This window comes from Crocuta crocuta, unplaced genomic scaffold, assembly GCF_008692635.1.
Source record: "Crocuta crocuta isolate KB4526 unplaced genomic scaffold, BGI_CrCroc_1.0 scaffold164, whole genome shotgun sequence".
In the NCBI taxonomy this organism is placed as follows: Eukaryota; Metazoa; Chordata; class Mammalia; order Carnivora; family Hyaenidae; genus Crocuta; species Crocuta crocuta.
In genome coordinates, this window is record NW_027530016.1 from 4,479,124 (window position 1) to 4,506,229 (window position 27,106).

Here is a 27,106-nt window from a genome sequence, read left to right on the forward strand (position 1 = left end):
CAAGGCCCATTGTAATGGTCCTTGTTTTGCAGGGCAGATAAGGGGCAATTGATATAACGTAAGATTGTGGGAAGGGTATTGGCGAAGGGAACAGGGCCACAGACATATTTCTGTGGGCTCCTTTTAACCAAAAGGTACTATGAACTTCTTCAGAGTAAGCGGGTTCTCACAATCTTTGTGAAGAGCTAAGTACAGAATGTCTCTACCTAGGTTTCCACAAATGGAAAATAGGAGGTGCAGAGAGGGTGACTGGCTTATCTAAGTTTACATAGCAACCCAGTAGCAGGCTGGGAATAGAACAGAGGTTCCTGACCTCCTGTCCAACACTCTATCCATTAGTTCACACTGTCTCCTCAAGTTTCATCTCCAGTTGCCATGGAAGAGAGAGACTAAAATAAGGGTTTTAGCTGCACTGCTAAGATCAAGGGTTCTAAATTTTTATTCATCCGCTAAAAGAGGCCAATGATTCAGCTCTTCACAGGTAGTGGGCAACTCTGACTTACACAGGCTGCTTTGATCAGCATTCTCCCAGTACAAACACGTACGAAGAGGGTATAGCACTTTCTCTATTTTTACTGCAACATGGTTTGAAGAACATATCCCTGAAGTTTGTATATCAACTTTCCACTGTGGTAAAACTTCTAGTTTCCTTCCCTCACTAAAGTATCCGTTCTCACAGGTAACTGTAAACATCCAGAAGTAGTTCTAAGTTGAGGCAAGTTTTAAGATGCAGTAATTAAATGCAGCTGGCTGTCTTCTTACATTCTTTTAACATTTACTGTAAACATCTCTGGTTTTCAAACCTATATAGGTTTTCTTTTATCACTACTGTCACCAGTCACTCCAAATAGGAACTCCATTTCAGCCGTCAGCCAAAAGACGGCCAGTGTTTTGTCAGCATCATTCTAACAAAAACCTAAGACAGAGCAGAGGGCCTGTATCACCTTTCATTAACCATGCTGTAGATTATGCCACAGAGAAAGGAGTCAGGTCTATGTTCTAGAGCAATGAGGGCAAAAGTCAGGGCTGGATTCTGAACTCTGGGTCCAATGCTTTAGGGAATGGCTGATGGGTAACGAAACATTTTGAGTGCATCTACATGGGCCAAACAAAAGCTTGTATTCTTCACCGACACTGAAGTTTGTGAAAAACTTTTGCTTCAGAGAATGAATTACGGAAGAGTATATATTTGGGCTGATTACACTGATGCTGGAAATGCTTAATAATCATGGCGGGGGGAGTATGGAATTTTATTTTGTGAATTTTAGGGATTCGTTAAGAGAATTAATAGTGAAGTACATGCTATTTTTGATCCTTATCATGATTAATGGGTGAGATCAGAACCACAACAGTCCCACACCTTACCCAAAAAGCTTCATCGGCTAGGTACATAGTCACGGATGTATGTCAAGCACACGTGTTTCCCTACAACACTCAGGATGACAGCTTTTGCTCAGTTTAATAAATTAAAAGAAAATGCAAGAAGGGCTGCATTCTAAATATTTTAGATAAAACAAGTCCTACTGGATATCTTCCGGGCTTTATACTATGGTAGAATGCAAGAAGCAAAAAATTTTCTGCCTTTAAAATTGAATTTCCCCTTCATTTACGATGCATTAGATGGAAGAAATTGGGAAGTATATACATTTCAAATTATGTCTCCCTCAATATTTAATGTTAAAACACAGAAAAACTCAACAAAACCATTTACCCTTGAAAATTGCCAATTTACTCTAGAGCTATTCAATTTCCCCTCAATAGGGGAATACAACAGCGCTCACTATGAAGTAGAAGTCGAACTGTTTTTAGAAAGCATTTTAACACTTGTCATCTAGTTTTAGGACATTTAACAAAGAAGTAGTGTTTTCCTGTTCAAGTACAAACTGAAACAAATTATAAAAGCCTTTTGAGGGTGGCAAGGCACAGTTTTGGGAGGTACTTACTGCTGGTGCCCTAGGTCACTGGAGGAAATGGTGATATGTAAGAGACACATGCGTAGACAACTAGCTGTCTAGCGGTTTCCTATGGAGTCATGCATTACATTCTATTCCCTTCCATCGTTTTCTCAACAGTTTGCTGCCCAGTGTGCTACCCTGTGGATCCTCTCTGTGCTAGAGCTCTGCAAGAACAATGTCCCAACAGGAGTATGGAACTACAACTTATCTAGCAAAAAGTCTGCTATTATCATAAACGGATCTGAGAGTTTGCTCTCAGTCCAATACACTCACATGTAATCTCTGAAGTGATCCTATTACTAACACTAGAGCAGTGTTTTGAGAAAGACAGTCTACTGCAGTTCAATTTCTTATTCCAAATAACTCAAAAGTGAGACCCATGTGATACCATCCTGAATTGGAGTGTTTAAAATCAAAGCTACATTTACCGTCCTTACAGAGTAAGATTATTTACAAAGTCTCTATCCAAGGAAGTTCTTGGTGTGGGAAGAGGGAGTTTCAAAGACTCTAGAATCATGGTATCATAGTACGACTGTTTTTAATCCAGATACATAAAGAAGCTCGAGGAGGTGTTAGTAAGGTTTGGGAAACGTGCGTGCGGCGTGTTAGAGCATCCTTAACAGGGTGCATCAGGAACTGCTGTTATCTCCCAGTTTCTCTGTCTGTGCAACAGTATTCTGAATATGGAGGATATCCTGATGGGTCTTGGCCCCCAGACCAGAAGATTCTCATGTAAATCCTGCATTTCTGTGCTCTTATATGACATGGGATACAGTAGTGAAATGACAGGCCAGAACGTGCATGCCCTTCTAGAAGGATGACGATGACGCTGTGCTCTCAGCAGGTTTGGGGACGGACTATCTGTTGAATAGAGTCCTGTTATGACTTTTGGAGACACCGACGCATCACGGTAAATGATGCCTGTCATGTGGAGCATAGAAAACGGTCCCCCTTCAAACTGGCTGGGTGGAGAGGTGTTAGTGGGCCCCTTTCACAGGAGGGCAATGGTGTTGGATCTCCTCACTGAGGAGAATGAAGAAATGCTTGCACAAAAGTTGGGTGTCTGGCCAGGGGAAGCTCAGTGAAGTACTGCTTATAGGATCAGCCTGAAATTCCATCTCATCTTGTATTGAATCAGCTGAGGAATTAAAGAAATACCTTAATGTCCTCCAAAGGAAGAAGGCTTGCAACAGCAGGAATTCATTGTCTTTGGCTACAACTATTTCTAAAGGGAACCCTGGAACAGCTTCTTTGTGGAGAAGAATTCTAGAAATATTTTCTGAGCCTGGAAGCAATAAAGAACAAAAATGGGTGTTTGTTACATCTATATCCAGTTTCCTTGCTGCTTCCGACCCCGCATCTGAGTGGGGGTCGCTGCTCTCCTCAGCCTGTTTTCCTCAATGATTTTCAAAGACTCTCTGAGCACCTCATACTGTCCAGAAAAGCTATTTTTACAAGAACCCTTAGGGATGTGTCAGGAGTCCAGATGTTCGGCCACCAAGTCTTCTCCTAAGTCTCAGAGAAGAAAATTCTGGAAGAAAACCTTTAATATGCAGTAACATAAACACACACTGCTTTTCTGTTTTACATTCATTTAAAATTTAGGAGTAGCTATTTTTCGTATCTCAGGAAGCCCAACAAAGTCCTTACTCGCACAAGTATTCCCTGGAAAACATTCATATTTTTCGAGATTCAGAGAGCCTCACAAACTAGGTTTCTGAAGAACACCACCAATGTTTTACATCAATGTTCAAGTGTTTCTTAGGAGCAATTTTATCTACTCAGTGGACATGTTAAAGCACTGTGGTCACAGTTAATTATATCAAGAGTACAGAGTTAAAATAAAATCATTATTTTAACTCCAAGGCCACAGCATTAGACTGTAAAATAATGTATATTTGATTATTCAGGAGATATGTGTCCAGCAAATCTAAACTCTCTACTTTCTTTTTATTTTATAGAAAATCCTCCACAAATAAAGGGAAGAAGATAAAACAAATTTAACCTTTTAAGATGCTGATTTAAAGTTTTAATATCAGTCCTTTCATCATATCAGATAGTTTAACACCTCTGGGACAACAACACAACAAAAAAGAATATATTTTGGCCTTCAGTTATTTTAAACTGTGTAATAAACCACGTGAATTTGCTTCTGAAATAATTTATATAATCGCTAGTTTTTCCGATTTCGAGCAGCTATAGCTTAAATGAAAATGTTAATAGATGCTTTTAACTTGGTGTCTAATATGTATTACTCCATTGAACTTCTGGTTTTGAAATAATAGCGTACAAGGTTCTTCTCATTACCTTGATTACTATGAGCTGTTTATCTCCCGCAAATAATACTAATTATCTCCATTGAGAAAGGTGTGAAGCACTCTTTCTGATTAGCAACCCTGGGAAGGCTGACAGCCAATTAGCGGCTCTTGAGTCTGGGCGGGGGACTGGAGAAGTGCACTTGTGGAAGACAAGCAGGGCCATCCCTCCTGGGTCTGTCTGAAGCACGGCCTCCTCTGATAGGGGGGTCATTAGCTCTAGTTCTAGATTGCGACCTTCTCTAGGAGTCCTGCCCCACCCTGCTGCGCTCAGGGTGCAAGGCCAGTCTGGGGGTCCTGGCTGCAGCTGTCTGCCAGCACCCTTGATTGCTAGGAACATATGAGCGCATACATGTGCGTGTGCACACACACTAGGAGAAGTCTTTCTGGAAAAACATCACTACAAGCAAATTTCTAGAAAAAGTAGGTTTTTTTTTTTTTAAGGCAGATGCACTCTAACATTTCTTTTGAAAGTTAAAGAAATTTTCAAGTAGAAGTCACAAGATAAATGAAGTTCATTCCTCCCTGCCTCTTATTTACCTCTCCTTTTGGACTTTAATAATGGTTTGCATAATATTACGCGGCTCTTCTCTGAAAATTCACAAGCCTGCTTATTTGGCTGTGAGGCAAAGCTGAACAATTAAGTTCTCTTTTCAGACCTAATTAAGGCATTCTCTTCCTTAAGAATTTTTCAAATTGATTAATTAATTATTTATTTTGGGCTGGATTTGGTTAAGCCATGTGAATATCTAATAAACATGGGAAAATTCCAAAGCTTTGCTCACTTTCTAAGGCTAAATATAGCAGGTCTCCTTTAGCCTATGGGTTACAGTTGGCCTGGCCAGGGCCATAAAACTGGAGATAAAGTTGGACAAGACAGAACCAAAGAAGATAGCTTATCTGTTTTGCTACGTCTTCATATGTCATTACCACAGTGGCTTTTCAAAGGTGACCACAGTTAGAATACCAGTCCAATAAATCACCAAACTGTCAACATAATTTACTGGCCGGGAAGAGAAGTACAGTAAAGATGAAATCTTCCCAAATGACGCCGGAGGGGAAACAATTAATGTAGATGATAAGAAGAAAAAGACTGTGGATACAAAAATTCCCTAATCTGGAAGGTGGGGATTTCCATGGGGTATGGATGTGTATTTAAGAAAGTCTCATTAAGTCATGGAAAAAAAATCTACAGCTGGAGTTTTCAAATTCTTTCAACCACTACATACTTAGTGATCTTTCTTCTTTTGTATATATTTCTCATAACACCACCTACATCCTTGTAATTTCTAAAGTACTTATCACAGAACAGTTTCTTTATTTTAAAATGAATGGTGTGAAAATGTTCCCAAGATTCATATTATTTTATGGTCAGATAGAGAAGTGACCATATATTTACTTTAGATCTATTTATTAACTTTGTATGCTTTTTCCAAGGGACTTGGCTGTTGGAGATATTTTTCTTCCTTTATCAATCTCATATTTAATAGGAAAAGACAGTAGTATGATTCTGAGGTTATTATTAAAAGACCACAAAAGACAAATTAAAAACATTTTTTTATATAGGGGGATATAAAGAGCAGGATATCTTTTTCCAGGAATTCAGCTTGAGAGAGCTCATGATTGGATTCCAAGAATAATCTGGATCTTTTAGACTTGTCTTATATTTTATTATTATATTACTTTTATTGTTCATTTTCCTGGAGAACGTATCTGGGTAATCTTTAACCAGATATAATGTGTGACATTTATAAATACACTTGTATATGTGTGTATATACACACATTTTAAGAGCTATATTGAACTTGGGTGTGTCACGTGGTCAAAATTTTGGTATCTTAACCCAATCCTCTGGGGAATGGCTGAGGGCCAGAGAGGAAAGGTCCCTGCATTAGGAACAATGATTTATTCATGGTTTATAACCTTAGTACCAAGCACAGAACTTGGCTCATGGTCATGCTAAATTAATGACTAAAGAAGAAAAAGACATCTGGGCACTGAAAATCAGGGCACATATTTTATGGAAGAAGGGCTCCCACTCAAGACTGTCTTTAACGAGCTGAATCTCTAATGCCCTCCTACCTTGTGGAGGAGTGGACAGGAAGTTCCTGAGGACCCGCATGGCTCTGCTGGGCCCTTACACAGAGAAGGAACTCAATAAATGAGCTTCTCTCAGCAGCAAGCTAGAGTAGAAGGCTTCTGTGAACCTGGCTGTCTAATAATAGTGAAACCAGAGTGAAAAATCTCCAAAGCCAAGCAGTCTAGCTGAGAAACCCAGTGATGATACTCCATTGCCTAAAATAGGTTACATTATGACCTGTACCTTTGGATTGCAAAGGCACGCAGGTGGACAAAGCATTGGAGATCTCCCTTCAAAACTCTTAATGTAAAATATGACAACCCAGATTTCACTTATCTAAAGAATCCATTTCTGTGACTACCTCAATTTACCGATGGTGCCAAATAAATGAAGTGTCACTAAAATAGTCCTGATGCACTTGACCTTGCCATGAAAAAAGACCGGTAAGAGGAAGAGGAAGAAAAGGGAAAAGTCCAAACCTGAATGCACAACGGCACTGACGATGGCATCTCAGTGCCTGGCACCTGGAAGGGGCCAAGTAGTCTATTCTACTCAGTGGGGACATGACTGCCACTGTCAGGGCCCAGTGCCTGGGCAGGAATGAGGCTGGGCAGGCCTGAGTACAGACACAGCTGGGGAGAGCGGCTCGCATGCCCTCCAGAAGGGGAGTTGGTGGGGGGGGGCATACACATCCCTGGGCAGTGCCAAGAGGCTTTCCTGGAGGTCACAGAGCAAGGTCAATATTCCCGAACCACGCAGAGGTTTAGGAAAAGAAGCAGGACCAAAGGCCAGGTCACAAAAGTTCAGAATAAGAGCCACTGGGTCTCAGCACTGAGAACAGAGTCAGGAGCAAGAATGGCTTCTGAATCTGAGCCTCATGGTCAAGTGCTTTCATATTCACCATCTTACTTTCCCTGCCCTCTCCCTTCTCACAATGAGGGTCTAAGGAAAAGCAAGGCCAAGGACGTGGACCTGGAGTCAGGAGATTTAGCAGGAGTCCCTATATTCTTATCACCTTACGTGCGAGGCTGAACCTCTCTGGGCTTCTATAAAATGGGAATGCCCATTCTTCCAACCTCATGACATCACTGCAAGGCTCAAATAAGATCACAAGAAGGGGACAACAAACTCTAAGGGATACACGGATATTACCTGTTGCTGTAATTACTGTTGTAATGGCCATCCTGCCTGCTTGGAGCTAGAACTGGCCTCAGATGATGGCTGAGTACATGAATTATGTGCCCTTTTGCAGGCCTTAAGTGTCCAGCTGATAAATGGTGTGACAACTGGTTTGGCATTCTGAACTCTGACCATTGTAACTTAAGCATCATTTTCTATCTCGAGCGATAACATGAAAAGCATCTGGGATGTGGGTTGCTCCATGACATCCTTTCATATGGTCTGGTAAGCTTTGGAGCGTGTTAGTGACCGGCCACTGGCGCCTTTCACGTTTGCTGAGTAGCAGTCTGATATCATTGTTCCGCATTTTCACTGTGTCCATGGTGTCTCGAAGAGAACAGAAATCTCTTCGTAATCAGCTTATCCAGCGCGAGTTGAGACAATGGTCCTGTGCGCCTGGCTGACCCTGTTCTTCCTCTCTCCTGGTGGGGGCCTTGCTGGATCCTTGGGTAGGAAGGCAAACTCATTACACTATATGGGATATTTGCGTAGCTTTGCCAGTGGGTTTGCCATATTTAAGTTGCAGGAGGATACAGAAGACCCAGCTCTAAAAGCTGCCTTTGATGAGCAAATCTTAGTTTGATCCATCTTCACATGATCTAAGACATATGTCAACAGTAAGAAACAGTTAAACCAGGACTTTCTTAACAACAATACTGGGGGTGTTTCACTCACATAATAATGTTCTCAGTGTCTCTCTTACAGGACTGTAGAGCAGCCCTACTGCATTAATCTCGCCTAAAATCTCCACGGAATCTTTCTAAAACTTGGTTCCCAGAAAGCATGAAAGAGTCATGATCTTAAAAAGATCGGAACTTGCTGATCCCTCTCCCTCTGCAAGGCCTATGGCCAGCCCAACCTGTTCATTTTTTTAGGTAAAAAAAATTTTTTTAATGTTTTATTTATTTCTAGGAGAGAGAGAGAGACAGCATGAGCAGGGGAGGGTCAGAGAGAGAGGGAGTCACAGACTGAAACAGGCTCCAGGCTCTGAGCTGGCAGTCAGCACAGAGCCCGACGCGGGGCTCGAACCCACGAACCGCGAGATCATGACCTAAGCGAAAGTCGGACGCTTAACTGACTAAGCCACCCAGGCGCCCCTTAGATAAAATTTTTAATGAAAGAGAGACCCCCTGAACTGATTTAAAAAGGGAACTGACACGCAGAGCAACAGCTTTCCAAATGAGATGAAAAAGAACACCACGTCTTGTCTTCCCACTGATATCCAAACCAGTAGCTCCAGGGACACAGTGTACCGTAGAGGCACAGGAAAATGGTAGGCACCAAACACCTAAATGAACATTCAATACACCTAAAACTTGGTTCCCAGAAAGCATGATTCCAAAGCAGATCCAAAGCGGCCTCAAGTTGTACCAAGGCATGTAGACTTTTTTTAAAGTGAGGAACTGAGGGCCAAGGTAAATTTTAAGTAGAAGAGAATTTCCTGTAGCCAGGGATGAGGTCAGCACCCAGAGTTCGTGCTGGGAAGTCCTGCCTGGTTGACGATGTGGCTCACAGGCTCTGCTCTCAGTGTGCCCCAGCAGCCAAGGGGAAAAGTCAAACCCAGAGTGCTTTAGGATTCCGAGGTTCCCCAGGGACCAAGTACTTGTTGGCATTAGAAGTTTCTGGGGGTTCTTTGTGGTGTTTCACAGCGGCACAGTAAAATTAAGAGCGGGAGCTCTGTACTGACTCTTAATTTTGACTGGTGGCCAGCATTAAATTCTGGGGTTCCCAGTGGTCTGCACGGGAGCTGGCGTCTGGTTTCAAAACCAGCTAGGCTCTCAGGTGTGAAGGTAAAACTGTATTGTGTAAATTTTATGTGTAAAGAGGTATTCATTCTGTAGACAGAAATGGTGAACATCTGACTGCTAATAATTCTACTCAAATTAAAAAAAAAAATGTGTGAAATGCCAAGGCACTGCCATCTCCTCGTGTTTCTGACAAATGTCAAAAAAGTACTCCGTATTCATTATCGCTCATTACCAGTCGAATTAGATCAAGCTGATGGTATGACCCCTGGAGCGAAACGTGGCCCTGCTGGGTCCCCTGGTAACAGACCTCCCAGTCTGCATGCTGGTGGATATGGGGAGCAGCCGGGCGTGAGATGACAACATGTGGGTGTGGTCCGGCCTCCTGCCCTCTCAGCAGCCTCCTCTCCTGGAACATCCACAAATGGCCAGAGGACATTCTTTAGTAGACATTTTCATTCCTGCAGGGCTTCGGTTTTTTTTTTTTCTTCCTACAATAATATCGCAGCCTACATTTTATATACTTGAGTGACATTTTATATTCAACAATCAGACAGAGCACAGACAGTATTTGTAAACAGGGCCTCTAGAACAATTAATTCACTGGGTAACTTCACAATCTCTACAGCTAACCCTCATGTATTAAACACTGTGAAATCGTTTGGGTCTTAGAAGATAATGTAGGAATCACTACCTCTCTTAAAAGAGTTATTTCTATAGGGAAATTATTTCAGTCTAATTTGCTTGAAAATATGTTTGAATGAAGCACCTGTAAGTTCACAAAAATGTAATATGTGACCATTTAAATAAATGCTTCTAGCCCCTAGAAATCATAAAAATACTGTGTAGTAAGTGAATTGATTTTTTTTTTTTATAAACACACCAGGAGTTATACTTACAAATAAGTGTTATTGCTAAAAGCCCTCACTCTCAGAGGCTATATGCTTGTGCTGAAATGCTATTCATGTTAAAATTCTATTTGAAACTTCTCTTCGGAGTTGCTCTTAGAGCAAATTACTATGTCATAGAAGACAAAGTGCCTTTATTTTACTGTCACTTTTTGCTTCCTCTGAATGATTTTACCCCGCTAGATCATCCACTTTTTTTCCACCAGACTTAGACATGAATGACTCTGACTGTTTCCTAGAGTCTGATAAACCTTGAAGGTCAGGTGTCTGTGAAGCTAAGGACATTCAAAAGCCTGTGCTGCGAGCCCCAATGCAAGTTTCAACAGAGGAGTACGAAAAATATTCTGAACGACTGCATTTCTGCAGGAACTATACAGTTTTCCCACAGAACTGTTCTGAAAGGAAAAACACTTCACTTGGATATATAAATGTTGGTACACTGAAGAAGTTCACTACCTTATCATTGGATCTAGTATTGGTATAAACAAACCAGCTTTCATATAAAAAGTCTGTCAGGTACTTTAAAACAGGTGTGTTGAGAGGTGCCTAGGGGGTGGCTCAGTCGGTCAAGCGTCTGACTTCAGCTCAGGTCACGATCTCACCATTCGTAGGTTCAAGCCCCATACGAGACTCTCTGTTGAAAACGTGGAGCCTGGAGCCTGCTTTGGATTGTCTCCCCTCTCTCTCTCGGCCTCTCCCCCACTTACACTCTGTCTCCCAAAAATGAATGAACATAAAAAATAAACAAAACACAACAGACAAATCAGGTTTGTTGTGACTAATCCATTCGGAGGTAAACAGTGGAGGGGGATTTTAAAATAAGACAGTCTAACACAGCCATGGTTAAGTACAGCAGAAAATCTCCAAAAAGCTAGACAGTGCGATTATTGGTTAACATGGTGAATTCTACCCACTGACCAAAAGCTAGAAGAAAACCAATTCTGCTACATCGGGGTCAATGGCTGTGTACCATAAAGAAAACGCAATCTTTCTTTTTAAAGTCCATGAGCCTTTTCTGAAGGGCACGTTTCTTAATAACCTTCATTAACTTCTGTTTGGTTGCCTAAGAGTTGTCTCTTTTCCAAAAAAAGTTTAACACAGTCTCAGTAGAGATTGTGTTTATTTAAGCTTGTTGGAAAAACATTCCTATCATTTCAAGAATGACTAAATATTTTTCATTCACATAGTTAGCATTCCAGACTATGTTTTCCTGCCTCTGTTGATTAGATGAAAATTAGCAGGCCCAAGTCTGAACTATTAGATCCAATTATTAGCTACACAGGAAAATTATGAGACACCTAGCAATAATGCCCTTTTAGGTATGGGAAGTGGAGAGCAGGAGACATGAGGAGCAGCCTGCCCCTGGCCAACTGCTGCAACAGGAAAGCACTACATGGCTATGACTGCTGAAAAGTTCAAGCTGTAAAATCAGAGGCAGAGGTTTTTTTAATTGTGCGTTTCACAATCAGCTCCGAACAATCCCGTTCTAATGCTATTCGAAATATCTAAAGCTATTTTCAATTTCCAGAGAAAAATCTCAATACTATGAAATTCATCCAGGAAAAATTTCTGATGCTTTAGGTTAAATACCTACCTGGGTTAAGACACAGTCATGTGCTCTGCATCTGTTACCCAACATATGACCTTATTTGGACATGCAAAAAAGAAAAAAAACACACACACAACCCAGACTGTGCTATATTTCGATTTCCATTTATGGAACTAGTTTTCAGGACACTTAAGAGTTAAAGGATGAAACGGCATGCCTAACGGTCTTTGAGATATTACGAGTATCTTATTATTCTTGGCCTACTAATAATAGCATCGTATATGGCACTGAAGCAATACCACCCATAAACTGAGTTTTGATCCCTGTTTGATGTACCAGAATGTTAATATCATGTGACCCTGTGGTGTCTCTGACTTCGCTGCCTCTTGGGTCAGCCAAACTATGTTTGATTCTTTGCCACAGAAGTGGTAGCTTAATCATCCGAGATACTGTTCAGTGAGGAAGTATTATGGGCAGGGCTGGAAACATTTTTTTCTTGTTTTAAGGAATTCCCACCCAGATATGTGCCTGGTACAGACTTTTCTGGCAGTCCAGTAGAAATTTCATTTAAAGGGTGGCTTGATTCAAACGATACCATCAGCATTTATGGGAAAGAATACAGTGCTCCTATAAAATTAGGATTGAGAAGGAGGACACTATGCGTGATAGCTCATTGACCTCCAGCCCTTCAGAGGGGCACACAGCACGGATTCTGGTGGGTAGGCCGACCTTGATGTGGCTTACTCCATCCACACAGGTCAAGAGAAGCCTAATGCTCTTCAACACTGTCTCTGGTAGGACTGGGATTACCCAAGTAAGAGACCTAAGAAAGCCAGGTACCGGGAAGAAAGATGGGTTGACTGTTTGGCTCAATCACATTTTATCCTAAGTCCAGAGAATTAGGAAAAATCAATGCAAATGAATCTCTTATTCTTCCACTTTAAGAGCTGGCTTACTCCAGGTTAGCAGAATTATTAGGCCTGGCTGAAACTGAGCTCAGTTTCATATAATAACTCTGTAAATAGCACTCCTTTTAAATTTTTATTATGGGAAAGGTCTTTTTTTTTTTAGTACTGAAATCAATAGAATAATATGACAGACTCTTATACACCCATTATCTAGCTATGATAAGCTACAAATAACTCTCGGATTTCCTGAGATAGGAAAGAGATTTGCTTTTGTTTCAGAGAAACAGAAATAGTAGAAAGAAACTTGCCATCTGCCCAACCACAAGCATGGAATTTATTTACTGGCAACCTGAGTCATAATATTGAATATTACCTTATGAAATCTTACCTACGTTGTTCCCAAGTTTTGATAAGTGATACTCTTGGTGTTGGTTCCCAAATCCCCCAGGTAATCAAAACCAACAAATCCTGCCAGCAGGAGCCTGTGCACACTAGGCCTGAAGGACACTCAGGTCACAGTGGCCACCTGGGTGGGGTCCAGCCATAGCCCGAGATGAGGCAGCAGAATGGGCCCTACGTGAAGGCTTCGGCTTCGAAGCAACCAAGAAATTCTTATCTCTTGCATCAGGTGTGGCAGCCAGACTGGCCTCATTCTTACCTGTTCACATTTCCTGCATTTTCTTAATTGAGTCATCAAGGGCATGTCATATACACCTTAGAGCCAAAACTTCCCTAACACCTTATTTTATCTAATTTTATAATTAAATTATAAAACAAGATTTTTGTTTTTTAATGGAAAATGGTACTGTGTCCCTAAAGTCCCTTTGACATTAAGAATCAGCACAGGCACCATTTATGTCTGATATCACTGGGGAAAAGTTAAAGTATTTTCAATATTGAACCATGACGTGAAAACAAATTCTAGCCGAAATAACAAGGCAGCAGCACCTATATACTTTCAAGACAGATCTTAAAGGCCGAACATTAAACTTGACAGTGAGCATTAGGCTTGTGGGATTCTAGACACAGGGGCTGAACTGAAGAGGGAATAAACCACAGTTTACAAACCAGTGTTGGAAGAGCCCTGTGGCTGCCCTGGGAGGGAGTCAAGAGCTCCGTGCTCATCAGGAGGATGAGCCATTAGCTCCAAGCTAATGGGTCCAGCTCGCCCGTAGACATCTGGGTCCACCGTGGGCCAAACTCACTCTGTCCAACACTCTTGGTTCCTATACTCAAAGTGTATTTTCAAATACAAGCATTCTTTTTTTTAAGTTTATTTATTTTGAGAGACAGATATAGAGCAAGCAGGGAAGGGGCAGAGAGAAAGGGAGACAAAATCCCAAGCAGGCTCTGTGCTTGATCTCATGAACCATGAGATCATGACCTGAGCGCAAGTCAAGACTTGGACACTTAAATGACTGAGGCCCCCAGGTGCCCCTCAAATGTAAGCATTCTAACATCATCTTTTCTTCATCTGATCAGTCAGCATTTGAGGCTCTGGTTACAGAAACCTCTCTCGGGGCCTCTCTCCTTCCTCAGCTCAGGAGGAAGTCTGTAAGAGGAGTTTGCTTGGTTTCCTACTCCAGGCTCTGCTCCCTCCCTAACCCACTTGCTCATCACTTATTCCTTAACAACTTCTGAGCACCTACTTACATGTCAGGTGCTGTTTTGTGGATTTAAAAAATTCGATACATTCCTGGCTCGTGGGGGAGTAGCCTCCCTCAGGCTACGGAAGAACCCGGAACGCCATCTCCGAGGCAGCACACCTGCACGGTCCACAGCCAGGGCTCTGGGAGCACACTGCTCTGTCAGTTTGAGCTAGACAACCTTGAGCACGTTACACGTCTTCTAAACTATGAGTTCTGTGATGATACATTAGGATGGTGCTACCAGAGGGTAGTTGTGAGGATCAAATGAGTGGATGCTCTTAAAACACTCCGGCTGGCTCGTCGGTGTGCAAGAAATGTTAGCCACTGTCTTTCAGGGCTATCAGTAAGAGGGCACACACAGTGCAGATGCCGAGGAAGACCTCATTCTGCCACCTCCCTTTTCTGTTTTCAGTTTTTGAGGAGATAAGGACACGTCTTCCATCTGTATGCTTAAACTGCGCTGCAAACTTCATATGCTATTCCATTCTCTTCCACCCTATCTCTTTAACAAGGGCCAGAAAACTGAAATCATGCGACTGAGGAATAAGAGGGGAGGAGGAGAAAAGCCAGCCGAGCAAAACCTAAGAGTACAGTCAGTTACAGACTCACACGACGGGATGGCTTATCTGTATACCTGAATTGGGTGTTGACAATAACTTGGTAAGACTCAATCATGAGAGTACTTAAGGGCCAATTTAAAAAGCACTTAGGTACTTGTGAATTGAGTTAGCTATCAAGTAACAGCCTAGTCTTGAAGGGCCCTGGTTCCCATTCTCCAGGAGTAACCAGGCACATGGCACTGTCACTTGGAAGGTGTGGATCTCCAGTAACAATGATGGTCACAACAGCGTTCATCCCCCCAGCAGGCCCTAACACACCATATGCAGCAGTAGAGTATCTATTTAGAAAGAATCTCAAACCACAATCTTTGTGTGGGCTCTTTCATCTCATTTCAGGCCCTGAGAACCTTGGGACTGAGCTAACAGGGTGAGGGCCAACACTGGTTATGCAATTGTGCGCAGAGGAATTCACTGTGTACAAACTGCAATAAACCCAGTGTCTCTCCTTTTCTCCAAGTAACTGCGGCTGATTATTACACATTAACATCTTGCTTGCTTTTTTCTTATTTCATCTAATCTTTTTGCTATTCTGAGATCACTTGAAATTCTGTTTAAACATGCTGTTTTCTGAAAAATTATTTTCAAAAAGTTTAGAGACGTTCTCAGGTCCTATAAACTAAGCAATAAGATTCATTCAGCTTACATTGTTTTAGAAGTTTATTATTATTAATACGTAATCTTTTAGTATTCAGTCCTAAAGCTGCACGCTATTTTTTGATCCCATACTAAAAAGAATCTGTCTTCCTACTAAATCTTAAAAGGAAAGTTACTGGACAGCAAGCACAATCTTCTATGAAACTCGCTACTTAAGTTAAAAACAAGAAACTCCACACAATCGAGTTCTCGGAGGACTAGAAAATGGGGCGTGGTGAAGGCTGGATGAAGAGAGAGCCAAGTACCGTAGAGAGAGACTGAGGAACTGAGGCCGGCAGAGCTCAGAGCCTGAAACAAGGTGCTAGGCTGGCTAGGAGAGTCTCTGGACATGAGGCTTGGGAAGAATATCTGTCATGGGGGTCAAAGGTAACCTTCTCCCCTCCCCCCTAGCTCCTCAAACTGGGGGGAGGAGCGTAGGTGGGAGAGCACATCAGAAATACCCAGAGTAGATGTCAAACCACAAATGACCTCCTCCTCTGTCACCCCACTCCCCCTGACACAGGGCCAAGAGCCAGAGATGAAGAGAGATGAATAAGAACTGGCAACGGGCGTGAGTACACAGATTCTGTCTGGGGGCGTGGGAAAAGGACAGAGTGTAGCTGAATCTGACAAGACTCCCATCATGGGTACATAACGGCGACGGACCTTGGAGGGAATTACCGAAATCTCATTCAACCTTAATTTCTTCATCTTTAAAATGGGATGACAAAGCCTTCAGCACAGTGTTGTCACTCACTGAACGACATCAGGTACCAATACAAAGCACTTACTGCACAGAACCCATACACGGGCATGCCTTTTCTCCTGGAGTAGTATCAAACAGGATAAAACCTTTTCTTTGACTTAAACGAGGAGTTGTCTCTTATTTATCTGTGTCCAGTGCTGCATTTGGACAATCAGAAGTTCTTAATAAATTTTTTGGAATTAACAACTGACCAAAACTATTGCTCTCTTCTCAAAGAGTGGAAGATTAGATCAAGACTCCATGTATATGTTGAGACCAAACTCTAACGCCCACTCCCTCTCCAAACATCTGCATGTTGTCTGCTTCACACACACAGATCTTCCTTGTCACTAGCAGTTTCCCTTCTCTATCCCTGCGGTGGGTATGCTAACGAGTGCAAAACAGTCTGCCTTCCCTTCATTCACTTTCAGAGGGAAGACCCTACATATTTCTTTTTTAATAACTTTTTAGTCTTATTTTCAATGTATAATTCAAGACTCATGAAGTTAAAGGATTCATGTTTGCTGGTTAATATATTTAGGCTTTAAGTTTCTCTTAAAGTTACCATGCACACCTATTTACTTAAGTATTTCAAGTCAACAGTGGACTGTCCCGAATTCTTAGGGACAGATCTTCCCGCCTCTGTTTCGGCAAGGCGCCCTTTCTTGTAAAGCCGACCATACACCATCATACGCATTTCCGTCCACTCCTTTTTCCGGCGCTGAAACACTGCCTTCAGGGGATGGGAGGAGTATATGTGTGAGGGGTGGGTGATTTCCACAAAACTGGTCATCTGGAAGCTATAAACTTTTGGAGTGTGGCGGCTGCTCTCTTGAGCAGAGTAACAGTGAGGGAACTGGTGATGTCAATAGACCCAGAGTCCTCCCCCTTAAATTTTATATGATTTTTAAGTTCTTCATAATTCTAAGCCCTCAGAGGTTAATGAAGCTAACTTCAGGCAAAGTCTGAAGTCTTAAGTTCCTTACAATGGAGGTAGAAGCAAAAGACTTCTTGATAACAGGACTCAGTCAACTTAACTGAATTTCTGGAAAGACCTGTCAGTTCCTTAATAGCTGTTCTAAAAAATTCTAGAAGGATCCATCTTCAACATGATCCACTTTAGTTTGTTTTACTATGCAAATGTGCTTCTTAATGATGGATATTCTCTACTGGATCTGTCAGTGTAAATATTCACTCTCTTGTCTGTACTAACAGACACAAGACAGGGCATTAAAGCTAACTTCAGTGTTCAGGGAACCTTCCCAGGATGGGGGAAGTGAACTGGAATATAGGTTTGGGAAAAGACCCCCCCTGGAATGCCTCGGGCTCCTCTCTGTTCAACAGGAAGAGACAGTGCAGGCCGCAAAGACCTAAATTAAAGCCTCAGGATCCTAGAAGTAGAATGGATGCTCAGAGTGAAGGCAGCGAGGAGTGCAACCTGCCTTTGATGGTTCCGGCTTCCCTTCTAGCCGTCAGGACTCCTGGGCTCTTAGCAGGTTATAACAAACACACTGTGCTTGCCCCATGGGTCTTATCTCCCATTCTGTTTTATGAGGTTGACCTTTGGATTGCTAATTAGGCTTGAAGTGAACTGAACTGAAATGTATATATTCTTCTATTGTAAAGTGGCGAGATAAGCATATTTGCAGCAGTAAGATAAAGACCACGCCATTCTCATTGTAAACTGGCAACATGTGACCCCAAAACGATTCACTTCAGCTGGTAGAAAAAAAAATTCATCTGCAACCAGTAATGGTGTGAAGCAGATATTATGCCCGAGGAAATAAAACACAAACAAGAACATACTGGTAGGAGCTTATCCAACTCAAGACATCCGCCAGGGACTCATCGGAATCGACAAGGCTTACCTTCGCACACAGGGCAACACTCGCCAGGCACTTTGACGGGGTTCATGCAGCTCTGGCCGCAGGCTGTCGCCACGCAGTGGGGTTCCCCGCTGATGCACTGGCAGAATGTGCAGTCGTCTTCCCGCCACCGGTCTCCATGCGCGCGGATCTGGCCACTGGCGTAGCAGCCCGCAGGATTATTAAAAGGATACACTGGATCTAAATGAAAACGTGAGCTCAGAGTAAGGCGGAGCGTATTCTAAATCGTATCCCTGCCTGCACCTGGAGACACTTTTCCCAGGTGCTAGTCCTCAGATGCTCTTTTCCAGCTGAGATCAGCAGAAGCTAGGCTGCATAAGGGGTCGGGGTGGGGGGCACATGCAAAAGCAGCTGTCGTACGGAGTTCGTGTCCACCCGCTCTGATGCTGCAGACAGGGCAGAGGGTCTGTGGCGTCAAAACCAATATGCAGGTGTCACCGCTACATCAAGCTGTCAAATTTGTGGACAGAGCCGGGGGCTGGGGACTGCAAAATGTAGGTCCACTTTAGGCTTTGCCAAAGTCTTCTGAGTTGTCAACTTTAATGTTTATTATATTTTAATTTCACCACCTGTTACGTGGGGAAATAATGCCTCCGTCCAACTCAGAGTGGGGCTGGGACTTCTGATATGAGCTGGAGTCTATCTCAGGGTGCCTGGAGGCCCCTGGGGCAACAGTGAGGAGGACAGCAGGAACATGCTGGGGCCTTGTTCGAGATAAGGCAGGTTGAGACATATGCCGGGTTGCTGTTGGTGCCCTGGAGGAAACACTCTGCACTTAGGCCGTTTTTCCTCCCCATGAGCTGGGCAGCCAAGCAGCAGGCAAGGTTGGGAACAAAAGTAGCCACAGCTACTGTTAAAAACTACAAAATGTTTTCTGAGGTTACTGACCAGGACGTAACTACTGCATACAAAATCTCCAACTACCATTATAACGAGAGCAACTAGATAAGCCACTCAATTTTCTTTTTCAGACACACATAAAATCTGGCTTCAAAAAGCAGGAGCTGCTGAGCGGGGAGGAAGGTCCGGGCACTCGTGAGTTTGGTCCTCTTTAGTCTAAAGAGGTAACAGGGCATTACAAGAAAGCCAGAACGCCAAAAGTTAGAATAATGCAGTCACAGCTTTAGAAAGTCAGTCTGCCAGAAATGGAAGCAGCCAAGAGACCTGAGCTAGATAAGACTTTATAAATTTCTTTGTAAAACATACTACACTGCATACTTCATTTCTACTCTGAGCCTGGATCTGAATTCCAGGAAGTGAGACATAACCGGATCCGTGCCCAGACCACTCATTATGATTATTACACAGAGGTTCCTATCTGTGTTTTTACACCACCAACCGCTACATAGTTTCAGAGACTATTACAAACTGGGGCCAGCTAGGGAACAAACCATTTGGGAAGGTTAAAAGTTTGATGTGATCTTTTCAAAAAATTAATCTGCAAGGGCACCTCTAAAAAGTGAACCACCTTTCTCTTATGTTGGCTAAAATAATTGCTAAGACAGGAAAGAATTTCCCTGGTATAAACAATTGTTCAATGTTAGGAATGTAGTTTGTGTACTTTAAACACTTTCAGATCTCCAATATTATGTGGTAAATGTAGCTCGGACACTGAACAGGATTGTGGGAAGACAGAAAAAGGTACGGAACGTGGCATGGATTTCTGTCCGCTGTTTCCTGCACACAGATAAAGGCAGGGTGGACTTCAGACGCAAGACGGAAAAGTCTGATTCCAGTCTGTGACCCCATCAGTCTGAACAAGAAGGCTCATGTCACCTTTTCTGGGGAACCAGCGTGATGTGGTCACAACAGAGGCACGGTCAGGTGTGGGGGTATCATTCCTGGTTTCATTATAAACTCAAATGATTCTACAGTTGAACTTCAGTTTCCTAAGCCTTCAAATGTGCAGGCTGTAGCGAATGTATATTCAGAATTGTTATTCTGAAATGCTCACTATTGACAAATAGCAGAGGTGGGAGAGAAAAGCCTGTTGGAGGAACCTGAAACTGTTACTCCTTGGAGGGATGAGGGATATAGAGGAAGCAGGCCCCCGAGAGCCTTCTGCCCAGGGCCGTACCTGACACTTGGCTGGGTCTTAGGCTGGTGTCACCACCATGCCACACAACCGCTCTCTCACCAACACACGTTGTCAAGGGGTAGAGTCCTCACCTGACCTGCAGGGGTGTGGGTGTGGGTGTGGGAAGGAGGCGGGACAAGTTCCCCTCAGAGCTGACTGGCTGAGGTGGTCAATGATTAGGGCTGGCTTGCTCTAGCTGAACAATCCGAGGGAAACGGGTGAATTCTTATATCCCCAGATCTTGCTGAGGAACTGATGGAACCAAGCAGGGGGAACTGAAAGCACTTCCAGGAAATCTCATGCCGACCTGTGTTGACAGGTGGCTCCTCCGTCCCTCGGGGAGACCTCTCACACAGTCTACCTGACATTATCAAAGTCCAAGATGATGGACTACGATGTCATGAAAAGGAAACTTCTTCAATATTCCTCTATTTGTCGGTGAGGCTGAATTGTGTTGGTTTTGATATGAAAACTCTGAGCCATGTATATGCTTATTAATCTTTAACAAGCACCTTTTCTTACCTTCACACACCGGGCAGCACTCTCCTTCGGGCACGTAGTACCTCTCGCAGTTCAGTTCGCCACACTGGGCAGTGAAGCAGATGGAAACACCCCCCTGGCACCGACAGAACCGACAGTTATCCATTCGAAACATATCTCCGTCGTTATATTCCACATTATTGAAGACACAGGCTGGCTTTGTTTCTGAAAGGAGTTAAAGCACACAAGACATATTCAAAGTCATTTCTGGGTGGCGCCCTTTTGTTTTCCAATCAGCCTCTAGAAAATCCTGACAGTGGAACATTAGAATTTGACAGAAATTTACCAAACTCGATGTAATTTTTATAATGAAAACAATAAGGCAATGCAAAATAAAATTAAATTTAAAAAATCGGTTATCTTCTTTGCCCCCAAGGAACTGAAATTCTCCTTCACAAAAATCTACACTGACTTACCCTGACTCCAAACAAAGGTAACCACTTGAGCATGAAACTCACATAGCTGATAGGTGCCTTAAAGAGATTACACGTGTTTTGTTAAAGAATTCTCTGCCTCAAGTAAATGATCTTGTCTCCACATTAGGCTCTGTTCTGCCTCAAAAACAATTTATTTAGGTCTTTTTGGAGGTGTTGTTCTTGTGTTCTTCCAGTGTTCACTCCTAAATTATTTTTTCTATCTGGCTTAATAATCCACAATTTTAATAGTACCTGGAGTTAAATGCAACACCATTCCATTTCTTGGAAACAACCTAATTGTCTATGAACTGATGTTAAGGGAAAATGTGGTCTTATCTATACAATCCAATCCTTCTTAGCCATAAAAAGGTATGAAGTTTTGACATATGTTATATTAATGAACCTTGAGAAACATTACACTAAAGGAAGCCATTTAAAAAAAAGACCCACATATTATACGATTCTATTTATATGAAATGCCCATAACAGGGACATCTATGGAGATAAAAATTACATTAGTTGGTGCCTAGGTCTGGGGGTGTTGGGGGCAAATGGGGAGTGACTGCTAATGACTTGGGAAATTTTGGGGGGGATGGGACTGATAAATGTAAAATTGACCATGATGATTCCACAGCCCTGTGAATATACTAAAAACCACTGGACTGTAGAACTTGGTAAAATGCATGATATGTGTTTCAATGAAGCTGGCAACATAAAAATATTCCCAAATTGAAGAAAGTTCTCCTGAGCTGAAGTACCCTGATTAATAAGGCGGGGAAAGCTGGATTATGATACACGCATCTCTCGCAGGCTCCTTGGAGCCAACATCACTTAATATGTCACTTGCATGTTTGCAATTTTCAAGAGACTTTCACTGCATTTTAATTTGAATGTATTTGCACCTGATTTATACTTCAGGACAACGACTTTCTCATTCGGGTTTATAATAGTCCAGGGGAGAAGACAGAGCAAGTGTTAACATCCATTTCTTTGATTAGGAAAACGAAACTTGATGAGATTAGGTGACCTGCCTAAAGTCACTTGACTGGTGTGAGGCCAGCTATGCATCTGTGTTTAGAGGGGCGGCAAAAGTGCATGTTTGAACCAAGTCCCTACTGCTGGCTATCTATATTATTCCTTTTTCCAGAAAATTAATATTGCGTTACAAACTATCATCTTATTACAGCTCAGAATTCTTCTATATACTTTCAGCCAACATACTAATCTGAGTGGGGACCGGAAGGAACTGGGCAGTCAGAGCACAAGTTCCAAAGTATAGAAAATGGGAGCACTCTTACCAATCAAACTTTCATGCTGTGCAGCGAGGTAAAATAGTGTACTCTAACGAAATGCTGAGCACCCATTCAGGCTGAAGGGAAAAAAGTGTAAACCCATTCATATGAATTACTTGGTTACATTAATCAGCCACATCTACCATCTGTGTGGAGCTACAAATCTTGGTGTGAGATATGAAGAAGTGAGGAGGGAAGAGTCTGATTATGAATAACGCCGCTCCAGATGAACCGGTCTTTGTGGTGGGGTGTCCAGAAGCTTGAACGGGAAGGGACGGGGTTGATGAAGCTTGGCAGTTTGGGCTCACTAGCTAATGCACAGAGAATGAGGGGGTGAGATTTAGAGAGACAGGAAGTGCCCCAAAACACAGCCTAGAAAACATAATCAGTTCTTTAGGATAAATATCCTCCCCCACCCCAGCCTCTGCCCCTCCCCCTCACATCCCATAATGAAATCTGTTTGATGTTGAGAGAAACTTTTAGAGGATCTTCAGAAAATCACACATAAGAATGGCAGTGACTCTGAAGAGCAATGACCTACTGTTTCCTCACCTGTAGGGGACAGATGAATCGGGTAGAGATTACCACTACCTCTCTAAGGGAACAATTTAAGTGGCTGTGGAAATGAAAAATATTACAAAGAAATAATTTACTATGTAATTTGTGCTTTTCAATGCAGAGATGCATAAAAGTGTCTTTTTAGTGATTTGTGTATGTGTGTGTGCTTCATGTCTGCCCATTAAATTTTATATTTCTTAGTTATGGATTCTTCTTTCCTCTTTAATATATTCCAGAACTCCTGAAAAAAAAAGAGAAACCTTATAGTATAGATGGTTAATAACCTTTACTGCCTGCCAAATTACACTGATTGGCAGATGGTGATAGATATATAATTTCAGTAAAAGGAAAGACTAAAATGTAGAACTTTTATATCAAATGTGAAAGTGGAAGAAAAGTCCAAATAGATCTACTTCTGTTGCTTTTTCTCTTCAATTTCTCAGTAGGAAAAGGCTAATATCTTGCCTCTGGTCTCATTTCACTGGGGGTGAGCTGTGTAGGAAGCCCAGTGGGTAGACCGCAGAAGCCAAAAGAGAGAAAACCAAATGTCAGCTGGGAAACATCTGAAAATTTTTCCATATGTCAAACAGCAAACTGATGGCTCACAGAGTCAGGGTACATGGGGCTCTACGTAAGGGCAGGGAAAAAACCCTTTCCCACCGGGGGAAGAAGTCTGTGTGCTACAGCATACCTAACAGATACTAAGTCAGGATAAGGGAAAGGAATAACCCTCAAAAGGACTGCAAAAGGCAGTATCACCCTTAAGGAAAAGCAGCTCGAGAAGGCCCCCGAACACAATGGGTGCGCAATAAGCGCATAATAAGTGCAATATTTATTTTTAAGTGCAGTATTCTCTGAATTACGATAGGAGTAGATGTTGTATCTCTAGAAACATTACTGAGCATTACTGCTATACAGACAACGGGTTCTCAATAGATGTTTTGTACTCATTTTCAACTAAAATACTGCAGGTCTGAGTTTTCTGGACCCAAATTTTACATAAAGAGCAAGCCAACTTTGGATATGGCTCTCCCAGGACTGGTCAGTTTTACATTTAGTGTCTGAGGCTGGAAGAGGGAGTTATTGGTTACGACACTCAAACCAAGATACTCTATTTTATTCAGCTGTTTGTTCAGATATGCACATACAACTGATCATGTATCTGAGCAATCTTCCACATTCTATGCGTGAGATTTCAAACTCCAACTCCTCCAAGAAGGGGGGGGGGGGCGCTAGTGTAAGACAAAAGCGTGTAGTACAGCAAAATGGAGAACATGTGCTCCTCTAAAAGAAGCAGAGGCCACCACTCAGTACCAGCTGACTGAAGATAATCCTCCTGTCTGTGGGCCCAAGCAGGCACAGAGCTGCTGCTTGAAGGACACTTGACATGGTTCCAGCCCTGCTCTGTGGGTCATACTTCCAGGTGGTGACCTTGACGACTTCTACGTTTCCATCAAAGGAGCTCAATCATACCACCTGTTCCTTTGGTTTCTAAACAGGGCTCTCGTTTAACTAACACCTCCTAAGTCCTACTTTTGGCTCACATCAGGGTAGGTGTCACAAACTGTCTTGATCTGGTTTGTACCTCTCTAGTCCCACCACCAAAACCAAACCAAACAAAACCAAGCAGAGAATATCTGTGAAGAATGTTCTCTCCATCTATTCATCCAGGCTAATGTTTTCAAAACTTAGGAGTTTTCAAATTCTCTGTATTTTTAGTCTTGTGTTTTCACTTCAATACTTAATCTTAAAACACACACACACACACACACACACACACACACACGCACGCATATGGATTACTTAGATGGCAGCTTGGGAACTGAGTGCTAGCATGTTATATCCATTTCTGCACGCGGGGTTAGTTAAACCTCAACCCACTGTCCCCTCAACTGGGGTTTCTAGAGCTATTCCTACATTTTGGGGAGTTCGTAAAATCTGGGAGACAATGCACCAGACATCTCGGTCCCAGCTGTGTGCCCAACTTGTCTCTGAGAACTGCTTTCACTAAGTTTCATTTGAATATGTGGCTTTTGCTCCATGGTGAGAAGAGCTGCCACAGGAAGCCCGTGTCTGTACACGTGGTACGACTGTGACTGAGGACATGACCTACGGTATCAGCCAGTGCCTTTCAAATTTCCAGGTGAGAAGAGAGTTGCCCCCTCCAGTAGGTTTCCTTCCTCTAAAAGAACTGCGCATCTAACTCTATCTCCTTTTTTTCCCCACTTTGATGGCCAGGAAGTTCGGAGCCTTGCTAACGTTTACCCCCGGCAATCATGTGGACAGGTATTTACAGTCTGCATACCTGTAGGTGCTTTTTGGTTTTCACTTTCACCATTTAAGTACAAGTCTATGGTTCTCTCTTTCCTCGTATTTTTGCATTATGTTTCTTGTTCTTGCTATGAGGTTGCCTGAAACCCTTTGTGGATTAGCAAAGCTTTAGATAAATATAAATAGACCTCTGCCTTTCTGAGTGATGACAATGAGTTTTTGATATATGATATCCTCTAACGATGGCCTTATGACAACAGTAAGATTTTCCCAGGGCACTGGGGGGTGCGGCACATGTGTGTGTGCATGTGTGTACATACATCTTAAAAGAGGTGAAATACGGACTTTGAGATAGAGTATCTTTAAACGTTACTGTGGAAGATGAAGAACCTTCACAGCATTGAGGTTTCCAGCCTCATCTACAACTGAACGACTAAGAGAGCAATGGAGACACTACAGAAGGACAGTAAACAAAGCAGAGATCCCCGAGTTGTGGTGGCAGGAAAGTGTCACCCCCAGAAACACTGTGAGTGTGCCTTGTCATCTCTGCATTTTCCCGTGGCAGATGGCAGTCCTATTCCTGGACTGAGAGCTCTATAAACAGCGAGGCTATAAACAGGAGCGGGCCCCGAAGGTCCATCCGCGGCCGCTGAGCTGGGGGGACGGTCATCAGCTGTGAGCTACACCACACGGGCTGAGATGTAAACTTAATGTCCTGGCGAGAAAGACACGGCCCTGAGTTTCTACAACCAAGATGCAAGGAAAGAAGAAAGGCACTCCTCTTCCTCGCCCGGAGGACACGACAGCAACTGATAACTTCCAGGGGACGAGTGACTTATGATTAATGTTCAGGGAGGGCAGTAAAAGACAGAGGGTCCCCACAAAGGAACCCCTCTCTGGGCCGGGATTTAACAGCCACCTCTAGAGGGAACTAGTATGACCGGAACCTGCTCCCTCACTGCCCCAGGAGAACGTGGACGTAACACCCACAGACACAAGGACACTCTGCCCCCTGCAGGTTCAGGCTGCAGAAGGAGAGACAGGCGTAAGAGCACTTGCAGAGTGAGGAGTCCCAGACGGAAGCACATCTGAGATGCTAGGAGCTGGGGGTGAGGAGTGACTATTTGTGCCCAGTGGTAGAGGAGTGAAATATTCACAAAATGTGCTCTCCCATACACAGTGGTGCCAGAGAAAAGGCTTGGCGGCTTGCTGGTGTTTAACACACTAGGGGTGAAGAGAAGCACGGAGAAGAGCCTGCTTTCTGCACCTGGAGCCTCTTCCACACCTGTGCTTGGGTTCATGAGGTCTCTGAGCCAGGAAGCTCATTTCCCCTTCTCCACCCCCTTGGCATGTCCAGAACCGGGTTTGTGGGTGGGAACGGGGTGGGGGGGGTGGGCACACCAAATAAAGACTATTAACTGTCAGTGCTTCACACGGAAAAATTCGTTTAGGTGACTGTTATTCACTCCACTTGACAGATGTGGAAACTGAGGCCCAGGGAGACTAAGCGATGCCCAAAGTTACACAGCCGGTAAGCGGAGGAACCAATTCTCAAACTGAGGTCGTGTGGCTCCTTTCCATGTTCTCTCAACCACGAAGCCTGACTCCCAGCATCTCCTCAAAGCACAACAAACGTAACAACAGGCGGCCACTGGACTGAAAACAACAGGACGTGAGGAAACAGGACTCAATTTTAACACCACCTTTTCTTGGGGGAAGGGCAGGCGTGAGCGGGGCAGAACTTCTTCTGAACTCTGGTTTCTCAGAGGCAGCAGTTACT

At 43.0% G+C, this 27,106-nt stretch overlaps 1 protein-coding gene across 1 annotated transcript in view; it reads right to left on the minus strand.

The window, feature by feature from the left end:
• Nucleotides 1-27,106, minus strand: part of CRIM1 (cysteine rich transmembrane BMP regulator 1) — a 153,858-nt gene that overhangs the window by 53,410 nt on the left and 73,342 nt on the right. The window contains exons 6-7 of the mRNA XM_077764309.1: nucleotides 20,772-20,954; nucleotides 18,155-18,352 (exon numbers count right to left, since the gene is read on the minus strand). Coding sequence (XP_077620435.1) covers nucleotides 18,155-18,352; nucleotides 20,772-20,954 — 381 coding nt within the window. The remainder of the gene's footprint in view (nucleotides 1-18,154; nucleotides 18,353-20,771; nucleotides 20,955-27,106) is intronic.